The 16,751-nt window shown below is 45.3% G+C and overlaps 1 protein-coding gene across 1 annotated transcript in view; it reads left to right on the top strand.

Annotated features, from left to right (window-relative positions):
• Positions 1–10,075, top strand: part of FAM117B (family with sequence similarity 117 member B) — a 262,157-nt gene extending 252,082 nt beyond the window's left edge. Inside the window, exon 8 of the mRNA XM_030210480.1 lies at positions 7,796–10,075. Within this exon, the coding sequence (XP_030066340.1) occupies positions 7,796–8,114 (319 nt within the window). The 3' untranslated portion in view covers positions 8,115–10,075. The remainder of the gene's footprint in view (positions 1–7,795) is intronic.
• The last annotated feature ends 6,676 nt before the right edge of the window (positions 10,076–16,751 follow it).

Here is a 16,751-nt window from a genome sequence, read left to right as displayed (position 1 = left end):
GATTTTACCGCCACCATCGACGACTTTGATTTCACCGACGCGATTTTTCCGTCGATGTCCTCGAAGGTCCCGAGTGGATTTAAGAAGTGTGGTCGGTGCGGCAGGCCTATCTTGCAGACCGACACTCACGCTTGGTGCCTCCAGTGCCTCGGGCCGGAGCACGATACCAAGTCGTGTACTTTGTGTCTTGGTCTCCGCAAACGGACTCAAGTAGCGAGGCAAGTACTTCGGGACCGTCTTTTTGGAACTTGCGCCGGCCCCTCGACGTCGACCTCGACGGCATCGGTATCGACGGCCGGTTCTTCAGTACCGGTATCGATGTCCGCGAAATCGGCACAGATGGCATCGACCCCAGGAGCACAGGTCCCGTCGGCCCGCCGGTCCTCCGGTGACGGCAGGGGTGAGAGGCCGGGTGGGCAATCGGCCCCGGTCACTCCCTCTACCCAGGGCCCTCGGGACCGAACCCTGTCGGACCCGGTCCCTCGAGGCCGAGGGGGATCGACCTCCTCCTCCTCCATTCCACCTAGCGCCGATGACGGGCATCGTAAGAAAACAAAGAAGCACCATCATCGGTCGCCATCGATGCATCCGGCCCCCGGCGCCGGAGAGGAGTCGACGCCGAGAAAGCATCAGCGTCGAGAGGAGAGGTCCCCCTCTGTAGTAGAGGTACCGCCGCGTCAGGGTCCCAGCACTTCGGTGCAGTCTCCTGGACCCGAGCAGCTTCCGGCACCGACGCCTCTACCGCCCCCCCCCCCCCCGTCTTTCCCGGCAGCGGGCCTGGACGAGTGCCTCCGAGCCATCCTTCCGGGTATCCTGGAAGGGCTGATGTGCCAGACTGTGCCGTTGACTGGCGCCGGCGAGCTCTAGCCCGGTGCCGAGGCCTTCGACGCCGACGCCGCTTGCGGCGCCGGTCTCGACCGCCACACAGGTGGAGTCCCCGTCGATGGAGGGAGCTTCATCCCCGCCGGCGCGGGAGTCCACCACTCGACGACACCGAGGCCTCGATGCCTCGACGTCGAGCCGGGCCCGGTTGAGGACTCAGCTACACGAGCTTATGTCCGACACCGAGGAAGAGGCCTCGTGGGGGGGAGGAGGAGGACCCCAGATATTTCTCCTCAGAGGAGTCTGTGGGCCTTCCCTCCGACCCCACGCCATCACCAGAGAGAAAGCTCTCGCCTCCTGAGAGCCCCTCCTTTGTCAGGGACATGTCTATATGCATTCCCTTCCCCGTGGTCTCTGTGGATGAGCCGAGGGCTGAGATGCTCGAGGTCCTCGATTATCCATCACCACCTAGAGAGTCCTCCACGGTACCGTTGCACAATGTCCTCAGAGACACTGCTTCGGAACTGGGTGAGACCATTATCTAATCCCACCATCCCCAAGAAAGCAGAGTCCCAATACAGAATCCACTCGGACCCAGAGTTAATGTGGCCCCAATTGCCTCATGACTCGGCGGTCGTGGACTCTGCTCTCAAGAGGGCACGGAGTTCGAGGGATACCGCCTCGGCGCCCCCGGGGCGGGAGTCTCGCACTCTGGACTCGTTTGGGAGGAAGGCCTACCAATCTTCCATGCTCGTGACCCGCATCCAGTCTTACCAGCTCTACACGAGCATCCACATGCGGAATAATGTGAAGCAACTGGCGGACCTGGTCGACAAGCTCCAGCCGGAGCAGTCCAGGCCTTTTCAGGAGGTGGTCAGGCAGCTGAAGGCGTGCAGAGAGTTCCTGTCCAGGGGTATATATGACACCTGTGATGTGGCATCTCGTGCTGCGGCCCAAGGTATAGTGATGCGCAGGCTCTCATGGCTGCGTGCCTCTGACCTGGACAACCGCACCCAGCAGAGACTGGCCGACGTCCCTTGCCGGGGGGATAATATTTTTGGTGAGAAGGTCGAGCAGCTGGTGGACCAACTGCATCAGCGGGAAACCGCCCTCGACAAGCTCTCCCACCGGGCGCCTTCAGCATCCACCTCAGCAGGTGGACGTCTTTCCTGGGCCCGGCAGGCTGCGCCCTATGCTTTTCCCAAGTGTTGGTACACCCAGCCGGCCCGAAGGCCTCGTCAGGCACAGGGACAGTCCCAGCGCGCTCGTTCTCGTCAACAGCGTGTGCCTAAGCAGCCCCCTGCGCCTCCACAGCAAAAGCCGGGGACGGGCTTTTGACTGGATCCATGGGAACATAGTCGCCCTCAAAGTGTCCGTACCGGACGATCTGCCGGTCGGAGGGAGGTTGAAATTTTTTCACCAAAGGTGGCCTCTCATAACCTCCGACCAGTGGGTTCTCCAAATAGTGCGGTGCGGATACGCCCTGAATTTGGCCTCCCTGCCACCAAATTGTCCTCCGGGAGCTCAATCCTTCAGCTCCCATCACAAGCAGGCACTTGCAGAGGAACTCTCCGCCCTTCTCAGCGCCAATGCGGTCGAGCCCGTACCACCCGGGCAGGAAGGGCAGGGATTCTATTCCAGGTACTTCCTTGTGGAAAAGAAAACAGGGGGGATGCGTCCCATCCTAGACCTGAGAGGCCTGAACAAATTCCTGGTCAAAGAAAAGTTCAGGATGCTTTCCTTGGGCACCCTTCTGCCAATGATTCAGAAAAACGATTGGCTATGTTCCCTGGATTTAAAGGACGCATACACTCACATCCCGATACTGCCAGCTCACAGACAGTATCTCAGATTCCGCCTGGGTGCACGGCACTTTCAGTATTGTGTGCTGCCCTTTGGGCTCGCCTCTGCCCCATGGGTGTTTACAAAGTGCCTCGTGGTGGTAGCGGCGTATCTACGCAAGCTGGGAGTGCACGTGTTCCCATATCGCGACGATTGGCTGGTCAAGAACACCTCGGAGGCAGGAGCTCTCCGGTCCATGCAGTGCACTATTCAACTCCTGGAGCTGCTGGGGTTTGTGATAAATTACCCAAAGTCCCATCTCCAGCCAGCCCAGTCTCTGGAATTCATAGGAGCTCTGCTGAATACCCAGACGGCTCAGGCCTTCCTTCCCGAAGCGAGGGCCAGCAACCTCCTGTCCCTGGCTTTACAGGCTGGAGCGTCTCAGCAGATCACAGCTCGGCAGATGTTGAGACTTCTGGGTCATATGGCCTCCACAGTTCATGTGACTCCCATGGCTCATCTTCACATGAGATCTGCTCAATGGACCCTAGCTTCTCAGTGGTTTCAAGCCACCGGGAATCTAGAAGATGTCATCCGCCTCCCCACCAGTTGCCGCACTTCACTGCACTGGTGGACCATTCGGACCAATTTGACCCTGGGACGTCCATTCCAAATTCCACAGCCCACGAAAGTGCTGACGACGGATGCATCTCGCCTGGGGTGGGGAGCTCATGTCGATGGGCTTCACACCCAGGGACTGTGGTCCCTCCAGGAAAAGGATCTTCAGATCAACCTTCTGGAGCTCCGAGCGATCTGGAACGCATTGAAGGCTTTCAGAGATCGGCTGTCCTGTCAAATTATCCAAATTCGGACAGACAATCAGGTTGCAATGTATTACATCAACAAGCAGGGGGGCACCGGATCTCGCCCCCTGTGTCAGGAAGCTGTCGGGATGTGGCGTTGGGCTTGCCAGTTCGGCATGCTCCTCCAAGCCACATACCTGAAAGGCGTAAACAGTCTGGCCGACAGACTGAGCAGAGTCATGCAACCGCACGAGTGGTCGCTCCATTCCAGAGTGGTACGCAAGATCTTCCGAGAGTGGGGCACCCCCTCGGTGGACCTTTTCGCCTCTCAGACCAACCACAAGCTGCTTCTGTTCTGTTCCAGACTTCAGACACACGGCAGGCTAGCATCGGATGCCTTTCTCCTTCATTGGGGGACCGGCCTCCTGTATGCTTATCCTCCCATACCTTTGGTGGGGAAGACCTTACTGAAGCTCAAGCAAGACCGCGGCACCATGATTCTGATAGCGCCCTTTTGGCCCCGTCAGATCTGGTTCCCTCTTCTTCTGGAGTTGTCCTCCGAAGATCCGTGGAGATTGGAGTGTTTTCCGACTCTCATTTCACAGAACGACGGGGCGTTGCTGCACCCCAACCTTCAGTCTCTGGCTCTCAAGGCCTGGATGTTGAGGGCATAGACTTCGCTGCGTTGGGTCTGCCTGAGGGTGTCTCCCGGGTCTTGCTTGCCTCTAGGAAGGATTCCACTAAAAAGAGTTACTTTTTCAAGTGGAGGAGGTTTGTCGTTTGGTGTGAGAGCAAGGCCCTAGAACCTCGTTCTTGCCCTGCACAGAACCTGCTTGAATACCTTCTGCATTTATCAGAGTCTGGCCTCAAGACCAACTCAGTAAAGAATCACCTTAGTGCGATTAGTGTTTACCATTATTGTGTGGAAGGTAAAGCCATCTCTGGAGAGCCTTTAGTCGTTCGCTTTTTGAGAGGCCTGCTTTTGTCAAAGCCCCCTATCAAGCCTCCTACAGTGTCATGGGATCTCAACGTCGTCCTCACCCAGCTGATGAAACCTCCTTTTGAGCCACTGAATACTTGCCATCTGAAGTACTTGACCTGGAAGGTCATTTTCTTGGTGGCAGTTACTTCAGCTCGTAGGGTCAGTGAGCTTCAAGCCCTGGGAACTCATGCTCCGTATACCAAATTTCATCACAACAGAGTAGTGCTTCGCACTCACCCAAAGTTCCTGCCGAAGGTGGTGTCGGAGTTCCATCTTAACCAGTCAATTGTCTTGCCAACATTCTTTCCCAGACCGCATACCCGCCCTGCTGAACGTCAGTTGCACACATTGGACTGCAAGAGAGCATTGGCCTTCTACTTGGAGCGGACACAGCCCCACAGACAGTCCGCCCAATTGTTTGTTTCTTTCGACCCTAACAGGATAGGGGTCACTGTCGGGAAACGCACCATTTCCAATTGGCTAGCAGATTGCATTTCCTTCACTTATGCCCAGGCTGGGCTGGCTCTTGAGGGTCATGTCACGGCTCATAGTGTCAGAGCCATGGCAGCGTCGGTGGCTCACTTGAAGTCAGCCACTATTGAAGAGATTTGCAAGGCTGCGACGTGGTCATCTGTCCATACATTCACATCACATTACTGCCTCCAGCAGGATACCCGACGCGACAGTCGGTTCGGGCAGTCGGTGCTGCAGAATCTGTTTGGGGTGTAAATCCAACTCCACCCTCCAGGACCCGAATTATTCTGGTCAGGCTGCACTCTCAGTTAGTTGTTCTTCGTAGGTCAATTTTCTGTTGTTCCCTCGCCATTGCGAGGTTAAATTGACCTGGGTTCTTGTTTTGAGTGAGCCTGAGAGCTAGGGATACCCCAGTCGTGAGAACAAGCAGCCTGCTTGTCCTCGGAGAAAGTGAATGATACATACCTGTAGCAGGTGTTCTCCGAGGACAGCAGGCTGATTGTTCTCACCTACCCTCCCTCCTCCCCTTTGGAGTTGCGTTTCATCATTTTTGCTTGTCATTCAACTGAGCGGGAACGGTCACGCACGGGCGGGAAGACAGCCGCGCATGCGCGGTGGGCGTGCCCTGCGTGCGGGACCGCCCGCGAAGTTTTGTTCCGGTTGGTGGGGGCTGCCGCGGACGTCACCCAGTCGTGAGAACAATCAGCCTGCTGTCCTCGGAGAACACCTGCTACAGGTATGTATCATTCACTGTTCAGTTTAATTTGTGGTCACTTATTCTGTACACTGTCTTTTAAGTGCATGACTGAGATCAGATATTCTGTTAGCATAGAGTATCTATGTAGGGAATTTTATTTATTTATTTATTTACACCATTTATATCCTGCATAATCTACTATCCTCAGTAGGGTACAAAATATCATACACAATAAAAATAAAACAATCATAGTGGGTGAAAGGGATCAGAGTTCACTCTCATTTTTTCTGATTTGACATTATTTTGACAATATGTTTGTATAAAACCTTTTTTTTAAGGGGGTAGGTGGGTTGATCAAGGATTTTATTTGGCTTATTTCTATACCAAGACCTGCTGAATGTGTTCTGCTTGGCTTCTGGAGTTATATGATTATTCCTTGCCACTATTTCACCAAATGAGGATGTGTTTAATTGGTTCAATAAAATTGTTTCAACATAAGCAAACATCACAATACAATTAAAAATAAACAAGCAGATAAAGCCACCACTTCAGTTCAAGTCAACATCAAAGGTTTTTAAAATATAAAAACATTTTTAATTCTTTTTGAAAGCTTGCAGGTTATGCTGCAGATGAAAGAGAAGACGTAGTGTATTCCATAGTTTTGGGCTGATCACATTAAAGATCGAAGACCTGTAATCCAGCTTGTTTAGATTTCCTAGTAGGTGTATTGATGTATTAGAAATAATTCAGAATGGTGCCACTGACCCCCCTAGTGACAGTCTTGCAGTATTACTGCTGGGAGAGGGGGAGGGGGGGGGTTCAAGCTGCCATATAAGGGCTTTTTTATTTTATTTGGCAGCTTGAACCCCTTAATTAACACCATTTTGAAGAAGGAGCCACCAGGGCAAGAACAAGTGGAGATCATCCTGCCCCCTTCTTTCTTTCTTGGGATCCCTGGGGTGAGTCAGGGTTATACGGTGAGCCAACTTGCATGCCTGATTAATCCTGCGGGAAAACATCCGATGATCACAGTGTTTCACCTTTTAGAAATGGCTTTGAATATCACCTTGTTTGAACAGTTAAGCATGTATATGCTATTTGTAGTTGCAGGTTATAAATTGGTAAATGCTGTTATTTTAAACATTACGAAAATTTATTTTACTCTATTGGACACAGGATCACCCGCCTGCCTTTTGGCATTGGAGGAATAAACTGCATGAGCTGATGACTTGGGAAGCCAGAGGAGCAGGGGGGTCTCCGGGGAGGCAGCGGAGGTTCCTAGCAGTTTGGGGGTCTTATTTAGACACACTTTCTCCTTGGGCACGCAGGCAAATTTTGAGCAGATTGCCATGGGGTAGATAGATCTCTTATTTCCAAAAGCAGTGCTCTGGGATGGGGGGAGGTAGGGTAGGGTGGAGGGGGAGAAGAGAGTATGGGAGGGAGGGGAGGGGAGGACAGGTGTTCCAAGAACTATAGGGTGCTGTAGGACATTTATGGACATAGCGAGCTGTTAATGAATAATAGACAAAAGGGTTCACACATCTAAGGCTCATGAAAGGTACATAAACATTGTTAATAGGACTAAGGGTTGAGGATGCCCAAGCTATTAAAGGTGTACAAGGAGATAACCTCATGGAACTTGTAGACGATTAGTAGCTTGCGAGTTTGTTTACCATGCCCAATGTTAGTATAGCCATGTCATATACAGTTTTAGAGTCTATATTATAAGTAGTCTTAACATTCAATTGCTTGGCCTAGCTGGACTCAGCGCTACTGGAGGAGGTGGGAGGGTTGGGGGGGAAGGGAGCAAAGTTATTAAAACTGGTTGACGAAGGTTTCTCTCATTTTGTTGCTCAATGAACGTTTGTTACTGGCCATTGGCTTAAACCTAGTTTTGTTGTATTGTCAAGAAATGTCACCAATAAAAATTGATGAAACATAAACATTACGACACTGCTATGAATTTAAGACCCAATTCAACTGTTAACTTTATTGATAACTTTTGTTTTTCAAGTCAGTTAAAATCTCTTTATGTTAAACTTGATTGCAGTAGAATCAAGTCATTGTGACCGTGCCTCATACCATTGTGTACATTGCCAGTGGTATGTGGTGGTGTATGTAGAATTTCATGGAGAGAGAGATGTCTGATCTTTAGAGAGAATCTAGGCAGTAAAGCTATCTGCACAAAAGCAAATTAGTTTACAATTATGCTTTAAAATTTTAATTCTTTTGTAGGCCAAAACAGCTGAATGAAATCCCACCGTTCTACGGTCCTGACAAGAACAAAGTGAATTTTATTCCTAAAAGTGGCTCTGCTTTCTGCCTTGTCAGCATCCTCAAGCCCCTTCTTCCCACACAAGAACGCACTTTCAAAGGCACCAGCCATAGCCTGACTGTCTCCTCTGCCATGGCCCCCAGTTTGATGCAACCCATCACCATGTCTTCTCTGTCTGCAAGTACAGAACAAGATCGCATCTCTCGTGGCACAAGTACAATTATCCCACCATCCTCTCTTCTTCACCCTGCAGGACAAATTGAGGAAGCTGAAGGTTAAGTCGCCATTGATCTTTTTACTTCAACCAACAAAAAAACAAGAAAGAGAGAAATTTGGGAGAACTTTGTTCAATGAAGGTGTGACTGGACTTGCCTGGTCATACCTATATGCATCACTTGACTCTATTATAAGCTGTTGAATTGTTTGATTATTATATTCTCCTTATCCCTTCTGACTACTTAGCAGTACGTTGAGGATTTGGGAAGGCAGCAGTCAGTCGCACTGAGACTGTATGTGTTCATTTAGTGCACAAGCTGAGTCTGACCCCAGTTTATTTTGTTTGTTGGATTTGTTTTTTTGAAGCACTGGTTTAAAAGTTTTCATTCTTTCCGTCAGTGGACTATCTGTGTATTTTGCTTTTGACCACTTCTTTTTCTCAAAATAGCAGGTGCCAGCACCATAGTAGACCCTCATCAGGGACAACAAAACATGCTTTGAGAAACGTCTTTATAATTAAAGTGTGTGTGTGTATATGTGCGCACACATATGACCTGCTGAGCGAAAAGGTACCACAAGTAGGGTTACAAATAACAGAGATAAAGGCTGTAAATGTTTGGAGGGGTAAATTTGGACAACTTTCATTTTTGAAAGTTTTGTGTACTTATAGGGTCAGTAGAGTGGGACTATGCAGTTGTTTTCACAACTCTGATGTTTTTCATGTTCTACAGCCTAAAAGCTGCAGTGAGTTAATTACAATGTATGTATGACTCTCCTCCCAAAACCCTAACAAAGCACAAAAAAGGAACAAATAGCAATATTAATGCATGATGTGCATTGCTATCTAGGTATCTGAGGATTGTGCTTAAAAGTTATTGTTCTGCCTATATTTGATTCATCTCAATACTGAAGGAAAATACTATCTGGTATGTCCCTCTATGAAATTCTCCTGACCACAATTTCTCCAATAATTCTTTTGAGTTGTTCATCTAAACTACTGTTTTAGAATGGTTTCATTCAAATCTTTTTGTGACAGGTTATTACTTTTTTTCCCGCTTTATCTTCTTTTCTGTATAATCATCTGATTTTCAACTACAGTCTCTCATATCACAAATACATTGCATCATCCTACAGTTTTGTCATATAGAGTTGGCATAGTCATTTGAATTCAGTTGAACCTCATTTGAGCACGTTAATGTGGAAGAGCCTATTTGTCATCTTGTTGGATTTTGAGTTTCTTTTTGTCTGGGTTTCTGTTCTCTCCATTGTTTGTTAGTGAGGTACTCTGTGACCGAACGAGTAAGATGCAGCTTTCTCAAAACTGAATTAATACTGCTCTTGAGTCAGCCAGCAAATATCATGTAGCCCTGGATCTCCCAGCAGCTCTGGGCCCTAGCAGGATGTGGCCCATGGGTCTCCAAATTAGGTCCTTGAGAACTGCAATCCTTTCAGGATTTCCACGATGAATATGCATAAAATCTGTCTGCCAACAGTGAATATAAATAGATCTGGCACATACTCATTATGGAAATCCTGAAAACCAGATTGGTTTGCCAAACCTTTGAGGCCTTGGACTAGGGGTCCTCAGCTATAGCCACTGATCATATAAAAGAACACCCAGAAAGAAGCTGTTGGAAATTGTTGAACACTGGGTCATTTTACATAGAATATTTCCACATGTTCTCATTTTATCTGAACTTGCCAGTATTTTTCTTATTTTCACTCACTAATGCTGTTCCAAAGCTTGACCATAAGCCTTTACTGAATAAGGATGTGCATGTCTATTTTGTGTACATGGCTGAAGCTTCTTAAAACTGTAAAATCAACAACTTCAATTTTGTTTGAAAGGAAGGTACATTGAAACCTACATGGAAACATAGCAAAATGTAGGCTGATAAAGACCATATGGCCTATCCAGTCTGCCCATCTTTGCCATCTGCTCTCCCCATCACTCCCTTAGGGATCCTATGTACTTGTCCCAAGTTCTCTTAAATTCAGATACTGTTTTTGTCTCTACCACTTCCACAGGGAGACTGTTTCATGAATTCACTACCCTTTCCGTAAATAAGTATAAATGCAGAAGTAACCTGAGGAAAACCCTCTTTCACCTTCATCCTAAGCCTCCTTGTTCCAGAACTTCTTTTCAATTGAAAGAGACTCACATTCCCAACTTTTTTCCAAATTATACATATTGAGATCTCTTAAGTCTGTTCCCATACGCTTTATGATGATGACTACTGACCATTTTAGTAGCTGTCGTCTGAACCAACTTCATCCTGTTTATATTTTTTTGCAGGTGTGGTCTCCAGAATTGTACACAATATTCTAAATGAGGTCTCACCAGACTCCTATACAGGACCATCATCACCTCCTTTCTCCTACTGGCCATTGCTCTCCCTATTCACTCAAGCATCCTTCTAGCTTTTGGCATCGCCTTTTCTATCTGTTTGGCTACCTGATCATCACATGTGGTCACACCCAAGTCCCACTCCTCCTTAGTGCACAAAAGTTCTTCATCCCCTAAACTGTACTGTTCCCTCGGAGTCTTGCAGCCTAAATGCATGGCCCTGCATTTCTTAGTATTAAATCTTAGCTACCAAATTCCAGATCATTCCTCTAGCTTTGCTAAATCCTTCCTCATGTTATCCACACCATCAGGGGTGTCTGTCCTGTTTCAGAATTTCGTATCATCTGCAAAGAAGCAGACCTTACCAGACAGCCCTTCAGCAATATCGCTTACAAAAATGTTAAGAAGAACTGAACTTTGCGGCACACCACTGGTAACATCCTTTTCCCTCAGATTGAACTCCGTTTACCACTACCCTTTCATCTCCACTCAGCCAGTTCCTAACCCGGTCGGTCATCACTTTAGGGCCCATACTGAGGGAACTCAGTTTATTTATTAGTCATCTGTGCGGGACCGTGTCAAGGGCTTCACTAAAATCTAAATACACCACATCTTGTGCTTTCCCTCGATCCAATTCTCTGGTCACCCAGTCAAATAAATGGAATCAGATTTGTCTAACAGGACCTGCCACTAGTGAAACCATGTTGCCTCGGGTCCTGTAATCCATTTGATTTCAAAAACTTTATTATTCTCTTTTCTAAAAGCGTTTCCATTAATTTACTTACCACAGAAGTCATCCAGCTGAGCCACTAGAGCTTCCCTAAGTTCTTTCAGTACCCTCTGATGTTTGTCATCCAGCCCCATTGCTTTGTTCACCTTTAGTTTAGTCAGCTCCTCTTGTACATAGTCCTTCAAAAATCGTTCAGGGACTACCACCCCTCCATTTCTATTTGTGTTTGACTTCTGCGGTCCTTATCTTTATCAGCTTCTACATATTCCTTCCCTTCACCTTTTGAGTCTCAATGCCACTTTTGCACTTCCTCCTATTACTAACATTTTAAAAAAAATGTCTTGTCTCCCCATTTTACCACATTGGCTATTTGTCTTCCATTTGCATCTTTGCTTTCCTGACTACTCTACCAGCTTCTCTTAGCTTTTCCAGATATTGTTGCTTGTCTTCCTCTTTCTGTGATCTCTTGTAGTTTATAAAAGCTAACCTCTTTTTCCTTCCATTTTCAGCTACTACCTTTGAAAACTAATTTTATCAACTCTGATTTCTAGTTACAAAAAGAGGTGTGTTAGCCGTGTTAGTCCACTCTTAAAGGTAATCAATAGAAATCAAACAAAATTAAAATGTGGAAAAGAAAATAAGATACCTTTTTTATTGGACATAACTTAATACATTTCTTGATTAGCTTTTGAAGGTTGCCCTTCTTCATCAGATCAGAAATAAGCAAATGTGTTAGCTGCCAGTGTATATAACAGTCCTTCATAGATGGTCCAGCAGGGTGTGTAGGAGATGTGCCTGGGGACTTCAAAGCATTCCATAGTCTAGCAGGATGTTTGTGGGGAGGGGAGGGGGGGAAGGGTGATAAGGTGATAAGCAGTATTTCACTGCTTATCACCTTATCACCCTTCCCCCCCCTCCCCTCCCCCCCCCTCCCCACAAACATCCTGCTAGACTATGGAATGCTTTGAAGTCCCCAGGCACATCTCCTACACACCCTGCTGGACCATCTATGAAGGACTGTTATATACACTGGCAGCTAACACATTTGCTTATTTCTGATCTGATGAAGAAGGGCAACCTTCGAAAGCTAATCAAGAAATGTATTAAGTTATGTCCAATAAAAAAGGTATCATCTTATTTTCTTTTCCATGTTTTAATTTTGTTTGATTTCTATTAGTTACAAAAATAATTTCCACCATAACAAGATGTAAAATATCACTAGAAGGTACACTTCCTGGTGTGTGAATATTACCCACTTTTCACCAGGGGAAATTTACTGTTTAGATTTTAGCAGTACTATACTTAAGAGTTTCTAGGCAGATGTATTGAGATCCTTTAATTGAATACAAGTGGAGAGGGGGGTGTAAGAGCCTTTCTAGCAATAATTCTACTGCAAGAATGTATCCTGTGCACCAACCTATATGGCTCTATTGTGAGTCTCTTTTTATGCTGATACCTGGGAAAGGAAAAATGTAATGGGTAAAACAAAATCACCATTTACTAAAAGGTGGATTGTGTTTTCAAATGTAATAAAATCTTATAAGTGAATTATTTTGCTCTGCAGCAGTATGTCAGTGCTACAAAAGCCTTTGAGAGAAATGCTAAAATTTAATATATAAATTACTTTTTATCTTTCTGAAATGTCTAAGCTTTATCAGTCCCAACAATGCAACTTTTCCCATTCATGACAGATATAGGAATTTAAAATCCTGGGTAAACATTATGGGATTCTGTTTAAGCAAGCACTCATGGTTTCATTGAAAGTTGTTACTTTCATAGGGTTCCTTGAAAAACGTCATGGGTGAAATTGGCATGAACAAAATGCCATGTTGCAGTATTAAAACAACTGATAATTGATAATAACTGAAAATATTTAAAAATATATTCCATAGTCTGTTCTAACTTAGAATTAGCATAAGCACAGAATGGTCAGACAACATTGATATTTAAAACTCTGGTCATGTTTCCCAAATAAGCAATCCAATCTCTTACTGTAGTCAGTCAACATAGTGTGAAGGCCTTCACCGATCCTCATATATATCACCATCTTCTTTCCTGGCTGAACCCAAGTTCAAGTTGGTGAAGCAGGAGTTCAGTGCTGTGGTGTTCCTGCTGTAGCTTGTGTGGAAGTTTGATTGGAGTGGGATGGGCAAATCCAACAACATTGTCGAAGGCATTATGCCATCCTATGGCATTGTTGCTTCAAGGCAAGTTTTGAATTACTCGTGTCTATTAATTCCAAATCTCAGGGTTTTTTTTTTGTTTTTTTTTGTTACATTTGTACCCCGCGCTTTCCCACTCATGGCAGGCTCAATGCGGCTTACATGGGGCAACGGAGGGTTAAGTGACTTGCCCAGAGTCACAAGGAGCTGCCTGTGCCTGAAGTGGGAATCGAACTCAGTTCCCCAGGACCAAAGTCCACCACCCTAACCACTAGGCCACTCCTCCACTAAAATTGTATGTCTGGGTTGTTTTCTTTCTACCTCTTCGTGGTCAGCCATTGAAATTGTCTTCCAGATAGTCAAGAATACATTCCAGATCGCAATTCACTGATTAATTTGTTAGTTTTCAAAAATGCTGATGACATTGGATGGGACAAAGGCAAGTGCAAGAAAATGCTTCGTATTAAGGACAAGAAAATACTTTGTGTTAAAGGCAAAATCAGGTTCATCTTTAGCATATAGATAATCCTTCAGCTAACAGCTTATTCCACATGCATTGCCTGAAGTGAAACATACCACCACCATTCGTAGAAACTGATGAAAATGTATTTTGGAATGTTTGAAAACCAGAAGCTGGTTTAAGTTCTGGGTTCAGAGAAAGCAATGACTGCAAGAAATGCTTATAGACTTGTTCAGAAGCATTTAACACAGTAACAGAGTAAATGATGGCAGATAGACACGCAAGGTCCATTTAGTCTGCCCAACAGCGTAGCCAGAGCCACACCCATCATGCTGTGCAGCCCCAGTCTCCATCTTGCCAACCATATAGGCAGCCAAACTTGATGGAGTCTTGGTTATAACCATATATCATCCCCAAGTATTGCTGACAGTGTTCAACTTACCAGTCAAGATGTCTTCCCTCCCTGTTCCCCAGAGCTGCCAAGCATTCTGACTTGCAGCACGTAACAATAAAGTGATCTGCAACACTGGAGTTGCTAAACCGTCACCTGTCTCTTGCCATTCATGGGAAACAGGCCATATAAGTCTGTCAAGCATCAGCCTCATTTCCCTCATGTTGGATTTAGGGGAACAGCACATTTTGTCTGTTACTCTGTTAGAATAAACTGCAGGATACATTTTTAAAATATAAATATTGTCATTTATTATTAATTGTCAGTTGCTTTAATATTACAACATGCCATTTTGTTCATGCCAATTTGTCCCAAGACATTTTCTCATGACTTTTTTTCCATGCCATTTGTCCATGACATTTTGTCAGGCCACCCTTTCATATAGTGGTGATCAAAATTAAAATAGTAGGAGGTACAGATTCTTCTGCTATCTCCTTCATATCAGGCCACAGTTATTCCTTAAAAGCAAGTCATTAGGGAACATGATTCCCAGCAGCATCCATGTGGTGCAGGAACTCTGATATGAAAAAGGCCCCCCTACCTCTCTCCCTCCTGATTTACTACTACTACTACTTATCATTTCTAGAGCGCTACTAGACATACGCAGCGCTGTACTCTTGAACCCCTGTTAATCCATATATGTCACACTGAACTGTTTCTGATCTTTAAACAATACAATATTAGACGAAATGAATCTGAATAAACACCACAGTTTTTAAATTATTTAATTTATTTAAGGAACAAAGTTTTCCAACACCCATATTGCCCATGTGAAAAAGTAACTGTCTTCTAGACTCAGCAACTGGTTGCACCACCTTTAGCATCAATAACTACAGCAAGATGTTTCCTATAATTTGATATGTCTTCCACATCACTGATTAAGAATCAGCACAGTCTTCTTTGCAGAACTGTTTTAATTTAGGTTTTCGAGATGAACTGCTCATTCAGCATCTCTATTGGGTTCAAGTCAGGACTTTGACTAGGCCAGTCCAAAACTTGAATTTTATTTCACCTCAGCCATTCAGATGTAGACTTACTTTTGTGTTTTTGGTCATCGTCTTGCTGCATAGCTTTCAACTCATGAACAGACCAGACATTTTCCTTAAGAATTTTCTGGTACGGTGCAGAATTTGTTGATTGTTCATTAATGGCAAGCTTTTCAGGTCCTGAGGCAGCAAAGCATCCCTGCGCCATCATACTACCACCATCATATTTGACTACCGATATGATGATCTTATTGTGGAATGCTGTATTTGCTTTACACCAGACATTATGGGACCTCTGTTGTCCAAAGAGATCCACTTTTGAGTCGTCTGTTCATAGAACATTATCCCAAAAGACTTGGGGATCATCCAGGTGTGTGTTTGCAAATGTGAGATGAGCATTGATGTTACTCCTAGATAGCTGTGGTTTCTGCCTTTCCCATTTTTGCATAGTCTCTTTCTTGTGTAGTTGTGCTGATTTAAGCTGAGGCTAGAGAGGCCTACAATTCTTCGCATGATGTTCTGGGATGGTTTGTGATTTCCTGAATGAGTTGTTGCTGCGCCCTTGGAGTAATTTTGGCAGGCAGATCATTTCTGGAAAGATTCAATCCTGCTCCATGTTTTCTCTGTTTGGAAATAATGGCTTTCAATGTGGTTTGGTGGAGTCCCAGATCTTTAGGAATGACTTTGTAACCCTTTCTAGACTGATATTTCAACAATTTTTTTTCTCATCCGTTTTTGGAATTGCCTTTGATCAGGGCATAGCGTTCTTTTAGAAACTTTGTGATGATTACTTCACTCTCTTCATGTAAGGTTCAATATATAGTGAGGTTTAGATTCAGCAGGGCTGGCTGCAATCTGACTTGGTTGTCTTTATTCAGCTAAATCTAAGTTCAATTACATTTGGTCAGTTAGTTGCTTGAATAACTACCGGGGGCAGTTATTTTTTCACATATGTGATATGGATGTTTAATAACTTTGTTCCTTAAATAAATTAAGGAATAACTTAAAAACTATTATGTGTTTGCTTGGAAACCCTTTGTCAAATATTATATTTTGTTGAAAGATCAGAAACCATTCAGTGTGACACACATGCAATAATATGGCAAATCCGGGAGGGGCGGAAACTTTCACATCACTAACTACCAGTGCTAAAATCAACCTCTGCAGGGCAGGCCTCTAAAGTACTGCTCACCCATTGCCTTCCTACTCCTTGCCTGTATTGGAGTTAGTTATTTTAGGCTACTGTTTGAGTATTGTGTGGAAAGAGATCTAGAGTTTTACAACTAGAGATGGTGCTGGGTTTTTTTTTTTTTTTAATTGCTAATTTTAGGTGCCTCTTCAATGTATTTGCCATCATGTTGAACAGTTGCTTTCATTTTTAGTTTTTCTTTTTTAGCAATTGTGAAAACTCACATAAACATAAAATAATGCATGAATTATTACAGGTGAAAACTAGGAGAAGCAGTAGGTGCATGACACAAACTTTTTCTCTTCCCGGTCACAGGTCTCCTGAAACAACCTGCTGGAATCGGAGATCAGTGTCCGGTGCTGCTAGTGTGTATGC

This window comes from Microcaecilia unicolor, chromosome 7 (assembly GCF_901765095.1).
Source record: "Microcaecilia unicolor chromosome 7, aMicUni1.1, whole genome shotgun sequence".
Taxonomy (NCBI): domain Eukaryota; kingdom Metazoa; phylum Chordata; class Amphibia; order Gymnophiona; family Siphonopidae; genus Microcaecilia; species Microcaecilia unicolor.
Note: the sequence above shows the minus strand (reverse complement) of the source record. Positions and strands in the feature narration are given on the sequence as shown.